This window comes from Meriones unguiculatus, chromosome 10 (genome assembly GCF_030254825.1).
Source record: "Meriones unguiculatus strain TT.TT164.6M chromosome 10, Bangor_MerUng_6.1, whole genome shotgun sequence".
NCBI lineage: Eukaryota > Metazoa > Chordata > Mammalia > Rodentia > Muridae > Meriones > Meriones unguiculatus.
In genome coordinates this window covers 106,334,305-106,361,223 of record NC_083358.1, presented here as the reverse complement: position 1 = coordinate 106,361,223, position 26,919 = coordinate 106,334,305, and the positions used below count along the sequence as shown (strand labels likewise).

The 26,919-nt window shown below is 41.1% G+C and overlaps 2 protein-coding genes across 2 annotated transcripts in view; both read right to left on the bottom strand.

The window, feature by feature from the left end:
- Positions 1 to 26,919, bottom strand: part of LOC132656957 (3 beta-hydroxysteroid dehydrogenase/Delta 5-->4-isomerase type 2-like) — a 105,298-nt gene that overhangs the window by 23,508 nt on the left and 54,871 nt on the right. The window lies entirely within an intron of this gene.
- Positions 12,461 to 19,319, bottom strand: LOC132656956 (3 beta-hydroxysteroid dehydrogenase/Delta 5-->4-isomerase type 1-like). The gene is made up of 4 exons (XM_060392991.1): positions 18,895 to 19,319; positions 14,782 to 14,951; positions 14,618 to 14,619; positions 12,461 to 13,619 (listed from the first exon to the last, which is right to left on the bottom strand). The coding sequence occupies exons 1-4, from the start codon at positions 19,037 to 19,039 to the stop codon at positions 12,815 to 12,817; spliced, it is 1,122 nt and encodes a 373-aa protein (XP_060248974.1). The 5' UTR covers positions 19,040 to 19,319; the 3' UTR covers positions 12,461 to 12,814.

The window sequence follows — 26,919 nt, the reverse complement described above, 5'->3', positions numbered from 1 at the left end:
AATAATTAATCTAGGAAATAACCTACAAAAATACTCCCATGACCATGTCGTGGAATCAGTTCCTCAGTGAGGTTCCTTCTTTCCAGGTGATTTATATGTGTCGAGCTGAAGAAAATCAAATTGGCATTCTTACTTTGGAAAGTACTTCCCTAGTGGTTCCTTTAGGTTTTCTAAAAACTGACACCAATAAATACGTTTGGGGATACTGCTCAGTGATTGATGGTTTGCATGTTTTAATGTTGTGATAGCTAGAAACAACAAAAAACGTTTAAAAGGATGCCCACACCAAATTAAAGCACTTACTAATATTCATGCATTTCCTGAAATTAAGGAGGGAGAGTTTTAAATCCGAAAATGCACATTCTCAGAGGTAGTTCAGAACTTACAGCATGCACACTCAGGTATAGGGTATAGGCAATATGTATGTGTATTTACTTTTATTTTCTAGATAGAGTCCTTAATGGCAGTGTGCCTCATGCAGGGTGTACCAGTACACAAGTATTTTCAGGTAGCTCTGAATTTAATAGCATGATAGCATTAATCGCAATGTCACCCAACTGAGCTCACAAAATTAACAGTGTGCCTCATGCAGTCTGTACCAGTACTCCAAACTGGCCTGAGCTTCATACTTTTCACATGACTTTCTTAGATTTTGCTTTCCTTTTTCAGCTATCTCATGATAATGGGGATTCTGTTGTTCCCGGTATAGGTTGGGGAAACACAGAAAGCTCCAGGGACACACATCAGCCTACTGAAGGGTCTATTGTACCTGTGCCTCAGTCCAATCCATGCTCAGTTCATGCACATAAGCACATGGATGACTGTTTGGGGACAACTCTTCTGAGACATTCATGTTAACCGAATTTGCAGTGAAGCCAAAGAAGAGTTTGACAGAGGCAAAAGTAGAAATCGACAGCTGGGGATATGGATATCTCTCTTGGGACAGATTAAAACTTCTGCTGGATTAGTTTACTCTAGGTTCCTCTCTCCATTCAGGCAACCCCAAGGAAGGCCTCGAAGAAGAGAAAGATGGGTATGATAGTTAGGGTTTTGGTAGCTGGGAAGAGACACCATGATCAGGATAACTCTCATAAAGGAAAATATTTAATTGGACCTGGCTTACAGTTTTAGAGGTTTGGTCCATTACTATGGTAATAAGCACGGCAGAATGCAGGCAGACATGTTTCTGTGGGAGCCAAGAGTTCTACATCTTGATCCTCAGTTGGCAGAAGGAGACTGCCTTCCACATTAGGCATAACTTGAGCATAGAAGAGCTCAAAGCTCATCCCCACAGTGACATACTTCTTCTAACAAGACCACCCTGCCTAATATGCCACTTTTTATGTGCTAGCTTTAACCACAAGAATTTATGGGGCTCATTATTATTCAAACCACCACAATAAGGAAAAGCTGTCCGTGAAGAAGATAGGTACCAGGAGGTGGGTCTCTTTCTGAATGCTCTTTCCTCTCCTTTGCGCTGACTTTACACTGACTGTATCAAATGAATGGCTGTGACATGGCAGGTGGAGCCAGACACAGACTGTAGTAGACTCACACCTTGGTTCTTTGCTGGTGTTGTGATCCCAGGAGGGGGCATCGTGGGTGCTTTCTGGTAGAGCCAAGCTCCCACATTGGGACTTGTGGGAAACTGTGGACTTGGCAATTGTTCTGCAGTGTCACATCATGGAGGGGATGTCGTGCTGTGAGCTGCAGTAGAAGGAGATCAAGAGAGAGGCTCCCACACACCAACCTTTAAGAGGACAGAGCTCCTGGACCCCAGCCTTTCTTTCCCTTATCTTAGCTGCGGTCTCTTGGGGATTTCACCTAACATCTGTATTGCCTCCTTCTCTGTGTAATCAGAAGACAAAGTCACCTTTGCTTACTCATTTCTTGGGAGAGGGGTGGACAGTGTCATAAGAAGTTTCCATCATTAAGATGTCTCTTTGGGTGGATGACACCTAAATGAACATCAGTACAAAGTCCCAATTTATTTCTAATATCAGAGATCAGACCTCTACTCTTGCCTGATGCGACTAAAACAAAAAGGGGAACTGTAGAGAGCTGCGTAATGCCGTGCCTTAAAGATGGAGCTGGTTTCCACCTTCCACCTTCCCGATGGTGAGTGCTCTCTGTCACGAACAACTCCACATTTGGCTAAGGCTGATTATCTGGCTTGCTTCCATGTATGTGGACCTATCTGCATTGCCCAAGTGGCATGCTGGGGTTGGTTACCCAAAGGCTGTTTAAGCTGTGGGCTGGCTTTCCCCTTGGTCAGATGATTGTTCAAGGTTCCTGAATAAACTGCATTGAAAAAAAAAAAGATGTCTCTGATGCAAAATGGACACCAGAAGGATCTTCTGCTGTTATTGAGAGGAGAAAGCCTCAACTAAAAAAAAAAGAAAAAGAAAAAAAATGCCTTCATAACATAGTGCCAAGGGAAGCCTGTAGGGCATTTTATCATTAGTGATCCACATGGGAGGGTACTTTCCATTGTTGATGGGGCCATCACTGGGCAATCATACATATGTTCTATAAGAGAGCAGGCCTATCAATCCATGAGAGCAGGCTATTAAGTAACACTTTATGTCCTCTGCATCAGCTCCTGCTTCCAGTTCCTGTCCCATTTGAATTCCTATCTTGGTTTCCTTCAATGATGAACAGTGATCTAGAAGCTTAAACCAAATAAACTCTTTTCTCCCCACATAGTTTTTGGTCCTGATGTTTCATCACAGCAATAAGTAACCCCTAACTTAGACAGAACTATCATGTTATTTATTTCTTTTGCTTGCTTGCCTTGACACAGGGTGTCTAGGTTATTTCTAAGGATGTTACAAAAACTATAAAACATTTGGTATTTGGGTATATGAAACAAAGTGAAACAACTAAGTATGAGGAGAAAGTGTGACATGTTTTACTAGGATGTTTAAGGAGAATTATAAAATAGAATATTTCGTTGTGAATAAGGGTTAAGGTAATGTTTGTTTGTTTGCTTGCTTGTTTTCCCTAAAACTACAATCTGCTGTGTTTCCATTACTGAAGAAAGAGATAAGACCCAGAGTGATAGAAACTTTTGGATTATTCCCAAAGGGTTTCATAAAACTGCACAAGAATTTCAGAAAGGCACAGGACTTCTTGTAGATTCACAGAAGTTCTTGTGACCACTGTAAGAACCTAGAATGTAAGCATACAGAGCTGGTCCTTGAAGGAAAGAAATGAAGTGCCAGTTATCTGTCCAGAATCTTGGGATCAGATGTACATTCTAGCCTGGTGAGCTCTGTACAGTCTTTGTGGCTGGAGACCACACTGAACCCTCCCCTACACCCTTATCATACGGGTTGTTTTTCAATCTATAGAACCCATCTTTGTATATGGACTTTACAAAGTGTTTCGATGTGTTATGTCTGGTATTTATTTACCTTACTTTGTTCCTCAAGGAGATTGATGTGAGCTTTCTTGTGTACATGAGATTGAGTTATTTATCACCAGGGAAGTTTTCACCAAATTGTGCTGTGCTTTACAATTCTAAATTAAACCACTTGGATCACACTCCAGAAAAGTGAAGCAACACCAGCTACTTAGTCATGCTGATCTGAACTACCTTCTTGCCTCCCATGGATTGTTACCCTGTTGGTCTTGGTGGTGGAAGAGACCCTCAACTTCTCAGACAGATACATATGAGATCAAACAATGTTGACTTTTGTAGATAAGAACAAATATTGTATTGCCAGGTTCACGGGACCCTTAGAGACCACCAGGAGGTGACTCAATGCAAGAGCAAAAGAGCTTTATTACAAGAGTGATTAAACTCTGTACCCAAGTCTCTATGAAACAGCAGTAGAGAAGTGAGACCCTGAGCTCTGAGTGAACAGGATTTTTTTTTAAAGGGAAAGTCTGTGAGCAGGGCATTTCCATGGCAGCAAGGAGAGGGGCACAAGTCTTGGAGTTACAGAATTGGGTGAAGTTTAGCACGGTGGGATGACCTTTTCTGAGGCACACAATCACAATGGCTAAGGCATATAATCACAATGGCTATTTTTCTAAACCATATCTGAAACATTGGGGAGAATTTTCCCACCCAATTCTCAGCTGATTCCCATTGATTATTGCCAGGGAGTTTGTCTCTATTTTCTATGAAGCATTTATTCTGCTGTGTTTACTGGAGGCTCTTGCTGGGAGAGTTAACTTTGTTTTCTGCCAGCTGTATATTCTGTGATATTTCCTGGTACCTGAATTCAGTTCCCAGTCAAGATCTTTATTTCAAAATGGAGCTATATTCAAGCTAATTTAAACTCTTCAATATCAGGAAATAGGAAACATTGGTCTTGTAGTCAAGCCTTTGATTCTCCATGTCCAAATTGGAGAGTTTTCTCAACAAACATACAAACAAACAAACAAACAGGCTTTGGATTCAATCACCAATTCCATGAAAAAAAATGAAACTTTGATTCTCCATTTTCCATTGGAGAATTTTCCCAATAAACAAAAATCCTTTGTGTTCAATCCCCACTACTCTGTAAACCAACAAACCATATAGAGGTTAATTACATCTGATTTAGTAAAGGATTGTCACATCTTCCTGCTCCCTCTCTGGCACAGGTGGGAAATACAGATTCAGATATTTTTTATGCTTTTTTTTTTAAATTTGTGACTTGTGTGTGTGCGTTGTTTTGTAATATTTACCAAATACTGTAACCTCTTCTATCTTTTTCAAACTAAAATTATTTTGGTTTTTAAAAAATTGTCTTACTTATTTTTGTGTTATAGTCACTGACTTTAGCCTGCACATATGCCTATGCAAGGGTGGCAGGTCCCTTGAAACTGGAACTATACACCGTTGTTAGTTGCCACGTGGGTGCTGGGATTTGAACCCCTGTCCTGTGGAAGAGCACCCAGGAATCTTAACCACTGAGCCATCTTTCCAGCCCCGAAATCCTATGTTTTACTACTGCCTCTGGGATTTCAGAAAGCCCTGCATATCCAAGGTATATGTATATAGAGATCCGTCTTTACAAATACGCCTTTGCACATGTCCCAAGTTTATATAGGCACTCTAGAAATCTGATATGTTTAAATATATTTTATGAACTGTCATTCTAGAAAAATGTATCTAAATGCTTCAAAAATCACCAAATCAATTTTTTCTATTTTTCTTAGTGCAAAAATGAAAGTGCATCAAAAATGTGTTTTTTGGATCAAAACTAGTATAGGAATAGAATTTGCTTTGTTTTCTAGGTTTTGTTTTGTGTTTGTGTGTGTATTATCCTTTTAAAATTTTGCAACTGTCAGTTCCCAAAACTCTGAGGATTATTACTTTTAAAAGAAGAATACCGGCTCAGAACCTTGAGATGTTAATCGTTCTTCTAAAATACATAAAATTAAACTTGACCGTGGAGTCCAGATAATTGTGGCCAGAGAACCACAAATGTGGTTCTTTCTAATCCACAAATGTGTCTTAGAGTGTTTAGACACTGACTTGTAGTGGGTAGAATGAGAATGGCCTCAGGTGATTTGTGTATTTGTATACCTGGTCCCGGTGGGTGGAAACATTATGGGGTGTGGCCTTGTTGGAGGAGGTGTGTCAGTGGAGGTGGCCTTTGAGGCTTCTGAAGACTTGCAGCATTCCCAGTTAGTTCTCTGCTTTGTGCTTTTTGATCAAGATATGAGCTCTCAGCAACTGCAATAGTGCCATGCCTGTCTGCATGCTGCCATGCACCCTGCCATGATGGTCATAGGTTCTCATCATCTGAAACTGTAACTCCCTAATCTGTTCCTTCTATAAGTTGCCTTGGTCATGGTGTCTTATCAAAGCAACAGAAAGCTAACTAAGATGGGTTAGGGTTAGGGTTAAGGTTGAGGCTTCAGTCACCTTCCTTCTTCATAGGACCAAATCAGACCAGCTCCAGGGATAGGTTCACCTTGGGAAGTGGGGACAATGAAAATCAAACTCTAGGATTTCTGAGAAGTGATTTGATCCAGACTCAATCTTATAAAGCTAGGGATGGGGGGGGTGGAATCCAAGAAACTCGTTGTAAATGAACTCTGGGGAATATGGAGGAAGAGATGGCATTCATGATGGCCTTACAGCAGTAGCAGAGGACCTTCCTCAATCCACCTCCACAGACGGAGGTAAGAATGTAGAATCTGGGAAACTACACTTCAATCCAGTGTTTACACTTGGCCTTGGGGTGAGGTAGAGAGAACAGAAAAAAAAATAAAGTACCTCTCTAGCAAAGTGTTGTCACTTTCTCTGAGGATGAAAGACAGAGAGGAGGAATGATGGGAAAGACTTTGGGGGATTCCTGATGACATATGTGAAGTCCTGTGCCTCTCACTATGTTTCTGTACTGTCCATAAGCTTTCCAATCTCCTTGCTGCACCATTCTCACTCCCCTTCCTTACAGCCTTCATAAGTTTACCTTTACATTATAATCACTGCCTGCTATGATCTGAATACTCTTTCTAGTCATTAATAAACATAATAAACATAGGCAGATTGAGAACATTCAAAAGAGACATTGGCCACTGCTAAGGTCTCTGAGTTAACCTTTTTAGTATGGCACAATATTGCACAATATTTCCTAGTTCAGACTCTCTGTGACATTAAAGAACATTCAGAAAAAGGGGAACCCTCATCTACAATCTAAAGAGATCACCTGCAAACCCAAGGTGATCCCATCTGTTTCCACCAACTTCTAGTTCTGGGTCAAGCCAGAACCACTTTGTCCAACTGTGCAATGGCTTTTGTGCTGTGCAAATCATGATTATTTCACTGAGTTCATTTATTGATCCACCTGTTTTTTCTTTTTTTATTGGGCAGACAAGTAAGCATTCCAAGAATGCCTAACTCTTCACTTCTCCACAGATCAGGAGACTGGACTTTCCTTTATCAGTTAACAATAAGGTCAACGTCCCATAGGTCAATGTGATCTAGGCAATTTTTCAATAGAGGTTTCCTGTTCCTCATGACTCTAGGTTATGTCAAGTTTACAACCAAGGCTACTCAATACCTGGCCAAAGGGTAGTCTTTCTGGGGCTTACATGTAATGCTTTTTGTTATTGTTTATAAAATCTTCTCTTGGTCTCAACCTCTTTGAGCATCTCACAGTCAACTGTAGTCATGCATGTGCTCATCTGAAAGACATATCACTGTTTCCTGGAATAAGCTGCTTTTGGTGTTTGTTTGTTCAGATTGACAACAGTAGCTGAGTAAAGGAATGGCCTTATGGGAGAAACACACTAAGGCTTATGCAATCTACAGCCCAAAGGCCCATGTGGCCAAGAATCGCTCTGAATGCAGCCCAACATGAAGTTGAGATTTTACTTAGAACATGATGAACAGTTCATGCCATTTTTTACTTTATTATGAGGTTTCTGACCATGAGCTTTGGAGGTGACCAAGTCTAGGTGCATGGAAGGGACTCACAGCCTTTTGGTGTTTGAGGTTCACATGGAGCCCAGTGTAGGTCCCACATGGGACTACTGTGCAAAACCTTTCTCTACAATCACAGCAGCCTTTACTTTGCACAAGAGAGCTCATATGTTGTGCTGGTTCACACCTAGCATAATACCTGAAAGTGGTATAAACATGGGAAGGGACGTGCTTACGTTACTGAGCTATGTAGATAAAGAATCAGAAGATTCCAGAGAAGGCACCAGAAACAGACTCATGGGTTTGCACATCCAGGAATCCTATAAAAACAATCAACTGAAAGACATATACACAAGGTATCTGTATGATAAAAAGAGAAAATATATAAATTAAATAAAATAACATAATAACAATTAGATAAAAATAAGAGAGGTCTGACATGATCTTATGAAACAAAAAACACCTCCAATGATGCCATTGCGTTAGTCTTCTGTTGGCCAACTAGTGCCTGACATGCATTCTACTCTTATGAGTAAGTAATTTGTTTCCCCAGTGAGACTTCCTTAGAAGAAACTAAATTTTCACTTGCAAGTGGTATGAACTGGAGATTGTTTCTTAGCCAAAAATAGGAGCATTTGTTCACGTCTTCTTTTATCTCTAGGACTCCAGTCCATGCAGACTTGCACAGGCCTTGACGTGCTGCCTCAGTCTCCTTGAGTTCACACGTGTGTTGATCATAGGGAATAAAAAGGCATTGTGTTTTTGGTGTTCTCCAGGCCCTCTGGCTCTTGCTTTTTTGCCTCCTCAACCATGGGGTTTCCTGAGCCCTTTCTGGGCTCTCATATTTATATCTCTCAGAGTCCTAGACCATGTCCCATCTGTATGCTGCATGAGGCGGGCTGTTATCAGCTGGCAAGGACCATGTCTTTAAGGAGGCAATTACCAGCTGTGGACAAACTAAAGCCCAAACTAAAATCCTGCACTTGGCATAAAAACAAAAACGTATTTACAAAACACAAAGAAACCAAAACTTCCAGTACAGATGGGACCCAGTCCTGGTACCTGAAGCTTCATTTGCTGACAGGAGATACTCAGTTTGGGCTCTGTCTCACCCAGTATTTGTTCATTTTATTTAGACCACCTTCATTTATGCATATATTTTAGGAAGTTTCTACTATATCAGGTGTCCATGTTACCCATCAAATGGCCTTTAACTTTAGCTGTCTCCCAGCATTACCTTCATCTGCTCCTTCTTTCCTATTGAGTTAATTCTCTCATTCCAGTCACTTCTCTTCATCCACACATAGATATTTATTCTATTTCCTTTCCCTAGGGAGATCTATCTGTTTGTCCCCAAATCATTTATTGTATGCCTAAACTTGGTTGTTTTACTAATTATAGCTTCTTATCACTGTCTCAATAGATAAATATCCACACATAAGCAAATACATACCATATTTATCTTTCTGGGTCAGAGTTATCTCACTCATGCTGTTACTTTTCTTCTCAACAGTTTTCCCACATTTTCACTATCCATTCATTTGTTGATGGACATCTAAGCTGTTTTTAATTTCTGGCTCTTATCAAGAGAGCATCGATACACTTGGCTGAGGAAGTATCTCTATGGCAGGATGAAATGTCCTTTGGGTATATGCCCAAGAGTCTTGAGGTAGATCAATTCTCACCTTCCTGGGCAACCCACAATAACTTCCATATTATTTGTACAAGTTTGCACTCCCAACAAGAATGGATGAGTGCTACCTTTGTTTTACATCCTCACCAGCATGAGCTATTACTCATTTCATTGACCTTATCTACCCTGACTGGTGTAAGGTAAAATCTCAAAGTTGTTTTCATTTGCATTTCCCCATTGACTAAGGATGTTGAACATCTTTAAGTCTTTCTTAAGCATTTGAGGTTTCTTTTTCTTTTAGTCTTGCACACCACTTTTAACTGGGATGTTTTCTTGTTATCTAGTTTGTTGAGCTCTTTACAAAATTTGCATATTAGCCCTCTATATTGAATGTGTAGTTGGTAAAACACTTTTCCCATTCTGTAGTCTGCTGCTTTGTCTGAATTCTGGTGTCCCTTGTCCAGCTGAAGCCTTTCAGTTTCATTAGATCCTATTTGTTAATTATTGATCTTAGGGCCTGTGCTAACAGTGTTCTGTTCAGAATGTCTTTTCCTGTGCCTATGGGTTCAAGGCTATGTCCCACTTCCTCTTCTTTCAATGTCAGTATATCTGGTTTAGTGTTCGAGGTCTTTGATTTATTGGGTGTTGAGTTTTTACAGAGCGGTAAGTATGCATCTATGTGTGCTTTTCTACATTCAGGCATCTAGTTTGACCAGTACCATTTGTCAAAAATGCTGTCTTTTTTTTCCAGTGTACATTTAAATTTTTATTTAAAATTAAGGTGTCCATATGTTTGTGGATTTATGTCTCAGTTTTCCATTTGATTCCATTGATTGTATCTGGTTTTGTACTAATAGTACGTTGTCTTTAACATTATAGGACTGTTGTACAAATGAGAATCAGACATAGTGATACCTCTAGAAGTTCTTTTATAATTCAGGAATGATTCATCTAGGCCAGGGTGTGTGTGTGTGTGTGTGTGTGTGTGTGTGTGTGTGTGTTTCCATATGAAGATCTTTGAAGAATTGTCTTGGAATTTTGGCAGGGACTGCACTGAATCTGCATGTTTGCCTTTGATAGGATGGCCATCGTTACTATGTTAATCCTTCCTATGAGCACAGACATTCTTTCCATCTTCTAATACCTTTTTCAATGTCTAAAAATTTTCATCATTCAATCTTTAACTTCCTCGATTAAAGTTATCCTAAGATATTTTATATTATTATAGGCTATTGTAGTGACTTTTGTTTCTCTGATTTATTTCTATGTCTATTTGACATTTATGTATAGGAGGCTACTGTGTTTTGTGAATTAATTTTCTGTCCTGATACTTTGCTCTAAGTGTTTATCAACTGTAGGAGTTTTCTTGTGGAATATTTCATATCATTTAAGTATACTGTCAAAGTGTCTGCAAATAAAGATGTTTTGACTTCTTCCTTTTCAATATGTATCCCTTTGTTCCCCATCAGTTGTCTTATTGCTCTAGCTAAGACTTCAAGTACTATATTGAATAGGCATGGAGAGACTGAACAAGATTGTCTTGGTCCTGATGCTAATGAAAATGTTTTGAGTTTCTCTCTGTTAGGCTGATGTTGGCTATAGGTTTGATGTAAACTGTCTTCACTATATTCAAGTATGTCCCTTGTATCCCTTATTTCTACAGGACTTTTCTGATGAAAGGACTTTGGATTTTGTCAAAGGCCTTTCTGCTTGTAATGAGATGATCCTAAGGATTTTGGCTGTCAGTTGGTTTATATGGCCTATGTTTATCAACATACACTTGTTGAACCATCCCTGCATCTCGGGGATTAAACCAAGTTCACCATGGTGGATGATCTTTTTGATGTGTTCTCAGATTCATTTGAAAGTATTTTATTGAGTATTTTTGCATCTATGTTCATAAAAAAATTGTTCTGTAACTTTCTATTCCTTGGTTTCTAACTTGGTTTGGCTCTCAGGGTACTTGTGTCATCATAAAACAATTTGGTCACTATTTTTTTTTCTTTCTTTCTTTTTTTTTTTGGAATAAATTGAGGAGTATTGGCAATAACACTACTTGGAAAATCTGGCACAATTCTCTTTTAAAATCCTCTGGCCCTGGGTTTTTGTTGTTGGTGGTTTGCTGGGAGAATTTTAATGACTGTTTCTATTATACTAGGTTGAGTAAGTCTGCTTAAATTGGCTTATCTGATCTTGACTTAACTTTGATAGGTGATGGGTATTGAGAAAACTATCCATTTGTTTTTGATTTTTCAGTTTGGTGGAGTACATGTTTTTACACTACGTCTTTATAATTACAATTTCTTCAGTATCTGTTATGTTCCCTTTTGCGCTCATACTTTTTAATTTAGTTTTTCTCTGCTTTTTGTTCATTGGTTATAAGGGTTTGCCAATATTATTGATTTTCTCAGAGAATCAGCTCTTTCTACTGATATTTTCATATGTTTTTGCTTGTGTTTCACGTATTTCAGCCTTGAGTTTAATTATTTCTTGCTGTCTACTTTTTTCCTGAATGCTAGCCATGACATTGGGAAGCTGGATTAGGGTGGCTTTGAAGGCAGTAGACTAGCTCTGGTTCTACCTTTGCTATCTACCTCATGGTACACCATGATGTAAAGAGGTTAGAGAATTCCTAGATAGTCATAAACATATTGTAAGGCATGACTGGTCAGAGAGTAGAAGACTAGAATGCCAATATATATGTATTTGTAAACACTATTTCCATGTGAACTGTATTATTTCAAATGTAAATGAAGACTTTAGTGGGCCAGAAACCACTTGTCTTAGGTTTTGACAATCTCTTTGTCAAAAAGTGTAAGTGCAATCTCTTGACAATACCTAAGACAAGTGGTTTCTTTGGGCAGAGTGCAGGGAATTCTTTGAAAGAAGTAGAAAAAATTAAGATCAGGAGAGGACAGGAACTGTACAAGGAGAGCAAGAGAACCAAAAAATCTGAGCACAGGAGTCTTTCCTGAGACTGATACTCCAATCAAGGACCATGCATGGAGGTAACCTAAGACCCCCGCACAGATGTAACCAATGGCAGTTCAGTATCCAAGTGGGTTCCAGTGTAATAGGAACAGGGACTGTCTCTGACATGAACTGATTGGTCTGCTCTTTAATTACCTCTGCCTGAGGGGGAAGCAGCATTACCAGGCCACAGAAGAAGACAATGCAGCCACTCCTGATGAGACCTAATTGATTAGGATCAGAAGGAAGGAAAAGAAGACCTCCCTTATCAGTGGACTTGAGGAGGAGCATGCATGCAGAGGGTGGAGGAATGGAAGGATTGGGATGGGAGGAGGGATAGAACCACGGGGGACAATGTGCTGGGATTAGTCTCACACCCCCTCTGTTCATGGCTTTTCCTCAGTCCCTAAAATCCACAATCTATTTCTGATCCAGCATGGCCACGTTTATTGACAGAAAAATGTCTGCAGATGAGCTATTAACACATGTTTATTGTTTCTTTCACTCAACTGCATAAACCAAAGCAGAATTTTCCAAAGATGAGAAATGCTGTTAATGGGGAGTTGAAGCCCATGGAGAGATCTCTGAGCAACAAGAAGCGCTTAGTAGTTAGAAACCAGGAGCTGAGGCACAATGGCCTGTGTGTCTCTGGGCAGGTGTTTGGGGAAGAAAGCTTGTGGCTGGGTCAGTGCCTGGCAAGGATTCTGGGTACTTTAGGAAGACACTAAGTTGGCTTTTATGTCAAAGGGTGGCAGTAGGACCTGGGTTGTGCCTGTATCCTTTCTGAGGACCTGAGGATGATTTCTGATAACACCCAGGGCCATGTCCCTGCCATCTTTACATCACCGAGTCTTTGAGTTCATTGTCTCTTTGTGCTGTTCCACTAGTGTTCTGATCCACTCTGAGGTTTTCTGCTTGGCTTCCTCCCAGGTGACACACGGCTCATAGCCGAGATCGTGCTGGGCTTTCTTGTAGGAGAAGGCAAACATGCTGTTTAAAAGTATAACCAAACGGCAATTAAAGGGGGGCCGGGAGTTGTAGAATGGACTCAGCAGGAAGCTCACAGTTTCCAGCAGGAAGGCAAGCCAGTAGAGCAGGGGCAGAGGAAGGCTCCAACTGGAATCAAGGCGGAGGCCCCATTCCTTGCTCAGGGCATAATTTAAATCATCATAACTTTGGTGAGGGGTGTCATCTGAGATGTAATAGAACTGTCCTTGGATGTTGGGTGACTTCTTGGGGTCTCGTAGGCCCCTGGCAGCCAGAATGTGTGCCCAGGCAATGTTGTCCACATACACTGGGTTGGCTCTAGAGAATTTGCCAGTAGTATCCAAAACAGCCTTATTTTTCAGAGTACAAGTTACTGTGTCATAAAGGAATGAGCTTTTTTCCCCATAAATGTACATGGGCCTTAAGGCACAAGTATGTAATGTGCCACCATTTCTCAGGGTACACCCATTGGCTGCCAGCACTGCCTTCTCAGCTATCTTTTTGCTGTATGGATATGGATCAGACCATGTACTTTCTAGATTGTCTTCTTCATGGCCATCCAAGATGATCTGCTTGTAGGAGTTGGGCCCTGCCACCTCCACTGAGCTGGTGAAGATGAAGACTGGCACACTAGCTTGGACACAGGCTTCCAATAGGTACCTAATCATAGACAATGCATTGTCAGTGTCAAGAGATAAGCCAGGGGCCCGGTGTGTGTACAGCTTCAGGATTATTCTTGTCTTTTTGCCCAACAATACAATGTTTACAGATTACAGTTCATCTTCCCTACCTGGACTCAGCTACCAAGCTGTTCCCAGAAGACAACAGGTGGGTTCCAGAGAGCACGTATCTCTAGGCTTTTGTGTTCATTGCCTTGTGGATATGTGCAAGTGTGACTGAGTGGGGTTTTCTTTATTATTACTTTAAAATGCTTTAAAGCTTCTCATTAATGCATTCCTAAAGTGCCCATGAAATAAGTATAATTTCATGCATATCAATTCATCCATGATTTTTAAATTATAGAACCAGATCATATTCTTAGATTGTGAACGAGAATAGTTCTTTTTCACCAAGAATCATTGAAGAATTAACATCATTCAGGCTCAAGTATAGTGTGTACAGTTGATATGCATGTTACGTAACCATTTCATAGGTACAGCTTTTTGTTGTTGTTGTTATTTGATAAGAATCAAAATGGGACAAGGACAGCAAGTCTGACTCAGGGAACAGATGGTTATTGGGTTTGGGGAGATGTAGAGATACAGCTGTATTCCTGATTGTATGCACAATCTTTAAAACACTTTTGGTTCTATCTATGACTTCATTTTACCTGGTTATATAAAGTAGGGGTGATACATATTCCTTCTAGTTTCATTCTGGAACCCAGCACTGGTATCTGTTGCTCTTAGTAGGAAACTAAAAGGGCTTGTGAGCCCCCTGCTGGGCATTCCTGTAATGGCAGGACATTGTGAGGTCCTGAAGACTGAACAGCCTGCAGAGCAGCTTCCTGCAAAGTCTAGGCAGAAAATGGGTGCATGCTTGTCAACTGCTTGGAATTGGAGTTCAGTCTCCTCTGCATGGAGGACAACAGAAGAGCTTTTCTTGAAGGTGGAGTGACATGGCTGTGGCCTTACATCCAGGGTTACCTACTTTCTAACTGCTGGGCCTTAGCCATGAAATAGCACTGATCTCTTCCAGCAGGGTATGGTGAGCAGAGGCATTAGACTCAGAGAATGGCAGCTATTCTATGGTGAGAGCATTCCTTCCCGATCTTTGTTAACATTTCCAACCTCCCAAATCTCACCTTCTCCTCTGCAGATACTCTACCTTTCAGATTCACATCTAGGATTGTCTGTCTGCGAAAGACCCCTGAGACATCAATGACAGCAGCGGTGTGGATGACCACAGAGATGCTCTGGCAGGCTCTCTTCAGGTACTGGGCATCCAGAATGTCTCCCTCCAGCACTGACACCTTTGTGTTTGTCTTGAGGTCTGTGGAACACAAGGCAGGTCATTGAGAAGCTCTTCTCTGGGCTAAGATGTTCCCTGTACACAGGTGTTGACTACCTATACCATCAAGAATTGTCCAGGATGACACACATGGTATGTATCTGTATAAACACATTTCAGTTACATAGTCCAAGATAGACAAAATCCAACTTACAGACCCAAGAGTATAAGTTACAAGGAGGACCAAAGGAAGTTGCTTAAATTTCACTCAGAGTATGAAATAGAATAGGCAGGAGAAATGTCTGAAGAGAGGGAACAAGACAAGACCCTACCATAGCTGTCCTCTTAGAGGCTCCACCCAGCATCAGATGAAAACATATGTGGGGACTCACAGGCAAATATTGGGTGAAGAGCAGGGAAAGTGGAAAAGTGGGAGGAAGGATCAAAAGACCTGAAAGTGCCAGAAGCTCCACAAGAAGACTACCAGAGCAAACTAACCAGGCCCCAGAGGGGCTTTTGGGGACTGAAACACCAACCACGGATCACGAATAGACTGGACATAGGCTCCCTACACAGGTGTAGCAGATGGGCAGCTCAGGGTTTGTGTGGGTTACCTGGTAAGGGGAGAAGAGGCTGTCTCTGACATGGACTCTGTTGCCTGCCTGCTCTCTGATCACTGCTTCCTGTCAGGGCTGCCTCACCAGTCCATGGGGGAAGAGGATTCCATCAGTTCTGATTTGACTTAATGAGTTGGGGTGTGTGGGTATGTATGGCTCCCCTTATCTGAGGAACAAGATAGGGAGAATAGGTTTATAATGAGAAAGCTTGAAAATGAGAGCAGAGGAGGGAGGGGGCTATGATCCCAGTGTAAAATGAATAAAGAATTTTTCAAAAGAGAATTGTTCTAGGGAGAAACTGGTTAGAGAGGAAGGCTGGAAAGAAGGGAAAACATTGTTTCTTTCTTCAGGAAAGCAAATCAGCTTAGGAAGCTGTCAAATGTGCCTGGGATATGAACTTGTTCAAGATAGTGTTTGGAAGTTCATCCATCCACAAAGTGACTCAGCAGCTAATAGAGAGGTGGGGAGAAGTGGGTAGCAATCAGAATGTCTGTCCCAGGGTTTTGATGAGGAACACATTTCTAGCAGTGGCAGCAGAAGGAAGACTCACAAATATATATCTTGGGTGTTCCCCTTGCCAGAGCCTGGTATTATTTTGGTCTCTGCAGGGCCCAAAAGAAGAATTAACTCAGAGCCAATGGCTTGGCTTCAGTGACCCAGGGCGGTCAGAAGCTCTGTCACCATGATTAGGATGGGCCCAATTTGGATATATCGGAATATCTCCTGTGAGACATTATCAAGAGCAGATGTCGATGCTCTAACGGGCTTTCTCAGGACTTCCTTGTACCATCTATTCCAAGGCCCTAAATACACTAGCATGTTCATGTTCTTCTGGACTCTGCACATAACACTGCCTAATATTTTGTCACTTAATTCGCAAAATGAACTGTTTGCCACACACAGTCTTTGCCAGTACTCTACACTTGCTGTGCTTCATAATTGAAACCCAGGATCAAGACTATGCTTCCTTCTTTCCTACACTTCCTAGAGACTGGTCCTGTGTGCCCTGCTTAATAGATGAGCAAAGTGATGCCCAAGGAGCCTGAGGACACAGTTATTCCTATACCTACTGAGGACCCCTTGCTTGCCCTTTGCCTACACCTGTGCCATTAGCTTATGCTCTGGCATTGCTTGGAATCAATTTTTCAGGGAGAGATTAAGGACATTCAAGTGACCTGAAATTGTCCCTGAAGCCAAACAGTGAGAAAGACAGGAGAAATCCAAGGCTAAAGAAACATCTCCAAGGGACGAAAATAGAATGGCTTGCCCCTAATCTCAGCACTCAGGATACCCTATCGAAGCCCCTCCTCTCACCATGCAACTCCCAGAAGGCCCTGAATTAGAAAAATGTAAATTTCGGGCTGCTCAGAAGGTATTATCTGCCTGAGGGTTGAATTCTATTATTATGATCTGATCTCCCCACTTCTTCCTTTTACTTCCTTGATAGTGATATTAGACCTGTGGTGACTCCCAACCAAAAAAAATTATTTTCAGTTGCTACTTCATGACTGTAATTTTGCTACTGTTATGAATTGCATTTTAGTATCTGGTATGTAGGATACCTGATCTAAAGTCCCTCTAAAAGGTTAGTGAAAGCTCAGTGGTCTCGTGACCCACAGGATAAAAACCACTGTTCTAGACAGACTGGTTCAGGGATGTGGCTGTGACAAGAGGAGAACTCCAGACCTGTAGTGAAAGACTTACATCCATGAGCTCTCTGGGGACCCTGAGGTCCTAGGAGAGGGCCTGTAGAGAGTGGTTTGGTGGAGCCATAGCTGCTGCATGATCTAAGTTGTCCTTATGTAAAGATTATTGCACAACAACCTCCTGGGGTGGTGCAACTTATGAGCTAGATCAGAAGGAGACCCAGGTAAACGCCTCCACCCACCAGGTGTGAAGATCATAACGGCTGCAGCTAGTCTTCCCGATCTCCACCCCAGTGTGTTTATTCTAGTTGTGGCATTTGTGCAAACCAGTTAACCTTTGCACTATTCCTCTACAGAAATAGACGCTGGAAGCTTTAACTACATCCCAGGAACATTACACACAGCTAATGAGTTATCACCCCATTTTGCCCCACAGTCCCTGGCACAGAAAGGTCACTTCTAGGAAATCCCTCATTCTTATCTTTATGCAGGGCCTTCTCTGTCCATATCCACAGTGGAGCTATTTCTCCATCTGAACCTTGGCTCTTTGCAAATAACGCTGAGGAACAGTATCCCAATTAATAGAATTGTTCACTGTGTGTTAATATTTCACTTCTGGAAGGAACACTGAAGCTGACAGGAGGAAATTGACATCAGAGGAGATCAGAGACAAGAAGTAGAATAGAGGGTGAGTGCTGTTTCAGAGGACTGTGGTGGGTCCTGTGTGCAGGGCAGATCCCTAGGTAGAATAGATTTACACTTGACTCTGCAGAGGGGCAAAGAACCAGCTTGAGTCACATAGGAGCACCAGGAAACACTGAAGACTCTAGCCCAACAGCTGACCATTGATCAAAATAGTGGAGCATAGTGAGGGACCTCTGTCTTCATCTGTGTTCCTCATTAATCAGGTGACACTGCTATAGTCATTTTTCTTTTTCCAACTCAATGCCCTTGCTGACAAGATGAGTGAGCCTGCTTTCCCACTTTCCCTGCAATTATTTTAATGACCCAGGGTGCAGGCTGAATAGATGGTAAATTATACTACAAAATCAGTTGTTCACGTTTCACCCAGTTGAACAAATTGGCGTACGAATAACAGCCTGCACTAGTGAATTCTGCAGTCTTACTCTTAGTGATGATAAACTCCAGTGAGGAATGGTAAGAAATCCTTCAGAACAATCCAGGCAATGTATGTACAGTCCGGCTCATGCTGGCTTTGTTTCTGTCCCTTGGTTTGACCACATGCATTTACTCAGAAATTCTCTTCTTCAGTCTCTATCTCTTTCTGTCTGGCTGTCGATGTTCCTATCCCTACCTCTGTCTTCTTATACATCTTTTAATTTGATATTTTTTTTACTCTTTTTATTTTACTTCTGCCCAAGATGCTAAATGAAGACCACCACAAAGCAAACCAGAACAAAAGAATTAGATCAGTAGCAATTAGGAGAGACAGGGAGCTAGTGCTGAGCCCTCCAGCTTAGTAATGACAAGGGTACATTAAAGAGCTACAGGAAATGGAGAGAGAACTTGTCAGTCCAAACCCAGTCTCTTCCTGACTGTACAATGTCATTTATGCTCAGTTGTGTGTTTCCTCCTGATAAGTGTGGACATGGAATGGTGTTATGACTACAAGTGTTTATGTACTAGACAAGGGAAGAGTCTTCCCTGCATCTACTCAGTGTTTGCTATGCAGTCACAGGACGAATCCTCAGGTTTACTTACTGAAGAATTTTTTCCTGGTTTCTGGTCTGAAGACCTTGTCCAGGACCCTGATCTCCTCCAGGTCGTTCTCCTGCACCAACATGTGGACGATTCTCTGGCCCAGAAACCCTCCTGCTCCAGTCACCAGGCAGCTCCACCCAGGCATGGCCAACACAGGAAGCAGATTATAGTGGGAGGTGGGGTAATGTAGGGTGACCTTAGAGATGGCAAGAAAGAGAGACAGGGTGATTTACCCATGCTCAGTTTTCCCACCGCCCATTCATAACACAGATCACAAGACATGGGGCTATTTCTCCACAGCACTAAGCAATGCATTTCAATGTGTGTCAAGAGACTGTCAGACTCACAGTGTGTGGCTATGTTGTAAGATTTCTCCTTTTCCTAGATGCCTGTTGCTAGCCCATGTCATTGCACCTTTGCTTCATAACAAATGGTCAAAACCTGGGGTTGAATAAAACCTTACCAAGCATGGCCAAGTTATATAAGCTGTTTGTGAAACTTAGAGAAGAGTTTACTTAACTTTGTTGGCCATAAAATGTTGGGATGAGGAGAGTCACAGAGTGAGGCATGAACGGAGGGATCAGGAGTTTGTATGCTCTTGGGGAATATACTGCCCTCCAGAAAGCACTACAGTTTCAGTGATCTGGGAAGACAGGGAACTTGTGACTTGGGCTCTGTTTTGGACACTTCACTTATGGGCATGCTTGAACCTTGTGCTCTTTTGTTGAAATGTGATGGGACACAGAGTTTAGCCAAGTGCTGTCTGACTCCCTGGGTGGCGAAGTAATCCCTATCTTTGGAAATTCCTCAGTATTCCTTCCTTGTTGTTGTGCATCTCAACACAAATTTGAGAATTCACTTAGGCAAGAAGAATTCAAGAGTTTTGGTTACTAGGAAGCATTTACTTGCATTTTAAACAAAGCCTCCGAACTCAGAGCAAGGTATAGGAAGGATAGATTCCCTGTAGGAAGCCCACTAGAGACTGATGCATGGGGCTACAATGGTAATGCATAGCTGCAATGTAGACCTGATGATTTTAGAGATGTGTTGGAGGTTGGTCTGATGTGTGTTATTGGCCCTCAAGATCTGGGTACAGCTATCCTTGTTTTGTAAACATACCTGATTGACTGATTGACCTGGGCAGGGCAGAAAGTGGGTAGGTTTGGCTGAAGTTTTCTGACTTTTGAGGGCAGGAGAAAGAGGGAAGAAACACGCCATGATGGGTTAGCATGGAGAAGGAAGCAAGTGGTCTGGGAGGAAGGACTCCAATAAATGGCGTGCAGAGGCCCAGATGAAGAATAAAAGCGAGTATTTATAACATTATGGATAGAAGGTAGTTCAGATGAAGATGGTTAAGGAGGATAGCATTGGATGGAGGCTGGGAGTCCTGCCCAAGGTAAATAAGGCAATTATAAAATCTAACAGGTGTCGCTGTCTTAGTACTGGTGTTAGCAGGGTAAATAATACCACTGCAATGATTATAGAGTTAAGAATAATGATAAATAACATTATATAGCCCAACATTTAATTTTTTATTTACTATAGCAAATGGCTCTGAACTAATTTTGTGTATTCTCACTCTTTAAATCAAACTTTATCATAATTTGTTGGGAGGAGGGGAATAAGCTTCTACCTATACAATGCAAACTTAAAACCTAAAAACTCCAGGGGGGAAATAATGTCTCTTTAAGGGACTCTCTTAAACAGACCCACAAGCAAAAGGCAGCCTACCACAGACAGACCCAAACTGGGAAGCAAACACAGCAGACTTAAGGTCAGTTTCCTCTGGGGATGCACAAACATTGCTTCCTGCTGTTGCTGCTAGCTCAGTTCTCATAGAGCAACAACAGCCATGGTTATGAAGACATGGCAAGTTGGAGAGGTAAAACTGTGAGGTAAAGCTAGGTCTGGAACTGCATCTAAAATAAAAAATTCCATGACAGAGGATGCTTGAATTTCTTTTGGCTTTGTTTCAGTTTCCATAGTCATGGATCTGGTTACAATGTGTTTAATGGTAGTGGCTCTTTTCCGTGCCTTCTCCAAAAAAAATTCAAGTAGAAAATGGGGAGAAAGCCAAAAGATGGAATACTAAGTTATGGACAATAAAAAGGACATCCTTCCTTGTATAAACTAGGTTAATAATGGCTAAAATTCAAAGCTCTCTGGCTACAAGATGCTTGTCATCTCTTTCTGGGAAGGGCAACTCATACCCTTTATCAACAACTAAATTCCAAAAAATAATAAACTGGGCTTTACTTGTTACAGCTAAAATTTGTACATTTGGCCTAAAACTTAAATTTTTCTTGTTTCTTTGCTTGGTTTTTATTTCAGGGCTTTGAGTAACAAAGGCATTTGAGATGAAATATTTAAACAGAAAGATGATAGCACATGCCTTTAATCCCAACACACACACACACACACACACACACACACACACACACACACAGCACACAAAGGCTGATCTCAGAATTCTGGATCAACCCAACTTACACAAGTCAGGACAGGAACTCCTAGTGATTAGCCACTTGCAAAAAAAAAGTTTAGGATTCAAAATGACAAAGTTTTCCTTAAGATTTTCGTGTACATTATCTTTTCTTAATAATGAATGCTATGTCCTTATTGATCTACAGGTGGTTGGATTCACATCACTTTTAGGTTTCTATGAAGAGAGATGTCACACTGCTTAAACAGGCTAGCCAATCTCCTCAGAAGATGGGACTTCGACAGAAACCTGATGTCAAAGGCATTTGGGCTGAAGACATATGTTCTATTGGTCAATGTGAGGACCCAAAATTAGGCTGGGAGTTAAACATGCAAACTGCATGCCTCCCACGTGAAAATGGTTTTAAATACTAAGTAAATTAAGAAGTCACACTGCTCTGAAAGGAAGCTCATCCTTTTGGATATGAGACATTTTCATGGAGGACAAATGTTAGTCACGCCAAATGCCAAAAATTAACTGGAGACTTACAGATGGCAAAATACAGGCCAGACTAGTTAGGTCCTAAACACTCAAAAATTACCACTCTTGTATTTAAAGAAATGAAACTGTCCATTTGATATAAAAAAGAAAACAAGCCAAAGATAGCCACAACAGATGTAAAAACCCAGACACAAGATGCCTAGGATATACTGAAACTCTTTAAAGATAAAAAAGAGTTTATATAAAGTTTGGTTATCAAGGTAGGTTATTAAATCAACTCCTCAACTTAACGTTTTATTTGTTATTTTCAAATAAGGTTATTTTTAACTCATTGCTATAGGATTTTGTATAGTGGTGCAAAAATAAATGTATTTTTGACACATTGATATAAATGTTAGTGTATTGATTCAATTTCAAAATTACTTACAATACTTTGAAACTGCTATTACAAACTGTTTAGGATATAAGGTAATGCAAGTTACCTAATGTAAGTTAATCTACTCATGGTCATGTCAGACTGTAGTTTAATTTATCACAGGAATATGCATCCTAGGTTTAACAAATATAACTCTAAAGATAGATTATATAAAAATAAATAGATAAGTCTTTAAAAACCCAAGAGACCTACAGAATATTGTATATACACTGTTTTTATTATTTTAAAGATTCTTTGACAATTGGACAGATCATCTCCTGACAGAACCCTGACTACCTCAAAGAAGATGATGAGCATCGAGGAAGCTCCATATGGAGATGGCTTCAAATATGGCAAACCAGCCCCCTAGGCAATGAAAATGCCCTCACTTCACAACAAACAGAATTCTGCCCAAAATCGGCAAACTCAAATGCAGGCCAAGTTGACGGCTGAACTCTGCCCAGACGGGGTAAGCAAGTCCTAAATGGTTTTGATTCACATATATGTTTGTCAAAGATACCGGGCCAGAAGGCTGAAGATGATGCTCCACCATTATAGAGAGTTTTGGGTGGTTGTTCAGGTAGCAAACTGTCTCTGTCAATTTCTATTTTTAGAGGCTACTAACATGCATATCCTGTTTATTTAGGGTATAAATTTTATTCCTTCTTAAGTCTCTGATAGTGTTGAGAACCAGATGGTCTTTGTTTTACAATTAGCTTAGTTGCTTACAAATTAAAAAGATGTTTTAGGTCTAGATAGATGTTTTTAGGTTGATAGACACAAACTCTAAAAATAACTGAAGCACAAACCTTAGACCCTCATAGATAAGATATTTTTCTCAAGGTTGCCAAATGCATTTAACTTAGATATTATACATAATAGTCTTACCTATTTTAAAAATGTTTCATAATTTTTTTATTGTAAAAATGAGGCCTTTTTATTTAGACAGAAAAAGGGGAATTGTTGGAGGTTGGTCTGAGGTGTGTTACTGGCCCTCAAGATCTGGGTACACCTATCCTTGTTGTATAAACCTACCTGATTGGCTGCTTAAACAGCCTATACCTCAGCATGACAGAATGGGGTAGGCATGGCTAAGGTTCCCAGGCTTTGGAGCTCAGGAGATTCATGGGAAACAAATGGACAGGAAAAGAAGAGGAAGGAGGACACTGTGATGGATTAGCATGGAGAAGGAACCACATGGGCTGGGAGGAAGGACTCTAATAAAGGCATGAAAGGGCCCAGATGAAGAATAAATGCAAGTATTTATAAGATTACGGATAGAAGATACTTCAGATGAGGATGATTAAGGATAATGGCATTGGATGGGAGCTGGGAGGTGGATGGTGAGGTTATTGAGACTGTGTAGGTGAAATATCTTTCTGCCCCAATGTAAATAAGGCAATTATGAAATCTAACAGGTATCGTATCATTTGTGTTAATAAAGTTAAATAATACTGCCACAAAAATTATGGGCTACTACTAATAATAGAAAACATTACATATCCCAACACTTAGTTTTTTATTTAGTACAACGAAGGTGCCAAAACATGGAGCACCTGTAGAGGACACTTACAGGTGGAATCAGCTGGAGACCATGTGTGCTACAAGTAGCAAAGCCATCTGCATAGCATTGCCCAACCTTGTTGCAACATACTGGACATGGAGGGCAAAAGTCTTTCTTTACAGAGATTGTCTCCTTTCATTCTTGCCTTTTGCAAGTTCATGCAACTCATTTTGGACCTGATTTAGATATGAACACAGGTTTTTGATACAAGGTTCTCAGGTATTCTTCTAGAGTCGAGACAGACTTGTGGGGGGATCAATAAATTAGTGAACAAGTACAGTCATCAGGAAGTGTGAGCTCCTCAGCCTGTATTACACTTTCTCCAGCAGGCTGGAGAGTCCTTGGGAAAGGTAGCCTGAAGCAAGAGGACATGTCTGGGGAGTTGTATGAGAGAGAGTGAGCTGTGCTGCAGAAGGGCTAGTCCTGGAGGAGCCTTGATGTAGATGGAGTGTTTTCAATTGAAGGTAAAGGATGTTTTTCTCCCTCACTGTTTCCCTTCTTCTCTCCCTCCTTACATATGGTCCTCTCACCCTCTTTCTCTTTTAACCATAGATTTCTAGTGGCTTTCTGTTCTTTGATTCTCTTCAGGTTTTTACAACTGTCTCTTGTGTGTTTTGAATTTATAAATTTTTTAACATTAATCAATTCATTACACTGTATTCACTTTGTATCCCAGCGGTAGCCCCCTCCATTATCTTCTCCCAGTCTCACCCAACCCTCCCTCTTCTCCCGCTGTACTCCTACTTTTACAACTGGCTCATGTTAATCAGTTCTTGAAATTCCCTTGTATATTTATAGTCAAAGCATTCTGTCTCTTGTTCACCCTTCCCTCTTGTAACAGCTATTTGATAACACTTGTTTCTGCTGGACACCATTTTTCTGTTCTGTTACTCAGAGTAGCTTGCCTTGTCAGACAGTGTTGACATAGCAGTGATGTACGACATGTCTTCTCAATACAAAAAGAGGAAAATCACACTCAGTATATTTGTTAGGTTATAGCAGTTAGTTTTAGAGAAGTGATGGATGATTTGTAGTGAGAAATATTGTATAGTGAGGGAATAAGTACTTCAGAAGAATGTGTGAGCAGAAGACACATCTGTTGAAAGGTCCAAAATGCGAAATTTAATTGCTGGGGTAACATGTCTGTGGTCCTGGGTGCAAGTGTAGACAAAGAAGCAGACAAGTTAGGATAGACCCTTGTGCCCAGCCTTGAGGCCCTTGAAAGGCATCATTGCTTGGCAACCATAGCAGATGGCCAGCAGTCTCCCACACAGCTAGCCCCTCGCTGGTGATCAAGGTCACATAGTCCTGCTACTAGGAAAAAAACACACACACACACACAAGATGTGCTAATCATTTCCCCTCCCTAACAGGAGCAGATACCCTCCAGATAGATGGGCCAGGACCATTATAGCCTTGGTGCCTAAAATAAACAAAGGCTTGAAAGTTCCAGGCTTGTTGTATTGCCCTTTAAAAACCCTGTTCCTCCAGACCTCAGAGCCACATATGTGTCTTTTTCCACAGAGATCTTGCACCGGAGCTTGAGCTTGTATTAAACCCTAATGTGTTCACAGTGGAGTTGATTCCTGGTGGTCTTTGGGGGTCAAGTGAACTGGGCATGAGAAATGAGACCATTCCAGACTAGAAAGCAAAACAATTAAACCTTGAATAAGATCGAGATTAGAAAGAAAAACAACTGGAGCTACAAAACCTTGAATAGAGATCAGACCTGATGGCCCTCCCTAGTGGGCAGAATGAGCTTATTTTGAGAACTAGGGAACCTGGGGCAGGCGGGACTGCTCTTGGAAGAAACCACAAGCTGCCAGCTTCAAAACTGTTTTTTATGTTATCTTTCTGTTGACCAGTCAATGTAAAGAAACATGTGTGGTCTGGTTTTTAGATATAAAAACTCTGTGCTTTGTATGCTCAGGGTCGTCTCCCGCCTTGAAGGGGTGACTCCATCGCACTAGTAAAAAAGTGGACTCCATCCACCTAAGTAAAAAAGATGCAGTCTAGGGTCTCTATGCTTTTTCAGTTGCGGTTGTGGGGCTGGGTTAATGAGGTTTTTGATCTTTCTCTATGATTCCTGAAATAGCACAATTAACTATTCAAGGAAATATATTCTTGATAGATTATCAAGAGCTTTAACAAGAATAGGGTGGAAGAAAAGTAGTTTTAAAAGAAGTAATGAATTAGATTTAGTATTAAGAGAATTATAAGAATAGTGAAAAAATAATAGGCTCCTTCTTAAGAAAAAATAGCATGAGAAGTACAGCTGGTGGGAGTTTCCCCTCCCTTCAGTGCCTTGTTCCTAGGGAAGATTGTAAATCTTTAGCAGGACATATGAGAGGATGGTTAACAAAGGTGTAATTAGATTTTGATACAGAAAAAGATTTTGGCAGGCATCTGACTTAGCTCCTGACTTTCTTCTTCATTGGTTAGCAATAATGAAACTGCATTTGAGGTTTCTTTCCCTTTGTATGCATTGATCAAAAGTTTGCAGGCCAAGATTTCTTGTGGGCACTCCCCTATGTTAAAATGTAAACTTTGTATTCTTGGTAAAAGTCTGAATGTTCTGGGAAGTTTGCCAACTATAAGGTGGCATTTTGTTAAATCATTATAAAAATACTAGCTTGATTTCAGAAAAGTGCAGCAGAGACAAAACCATCAAGGTGTCTCTGTCTGTCAATTCATTGCCAAAACCGCGTCTTCCTGTCCAGAGCCTTGTTCCCCATGGACGCAGGGAATACAAATGGGCTGGTCTGTGGCAATTAGGGAAGACAGGGTTCGGACCCCCTCTCTGAGCCCAGAGTAACCCTTAAGGTGGAGGGGAAGCCAGTCCATTTTCTAGTGGACACTGGCACTCAGCATTGAGTTCTATTACAAGATTCAGGGGCTAAGAAAGAGAAAAAATCATGGGTTCAAGGGGCCACTGGATGTAAACAATACTCATGGACGAGCGGAAGAACAGTGGACCTCGGAGTGGGCCAGGTATCCTACTCGTTTTTAGTCGTGCCTGAATGCCCATACCCATTGCTGGGACGGGATATCCTGACCAAAATAGGAGCCCACATCTATTTTAAACCAGATGGCCCACAGGTTATAGACAACAAAGGGGATCCC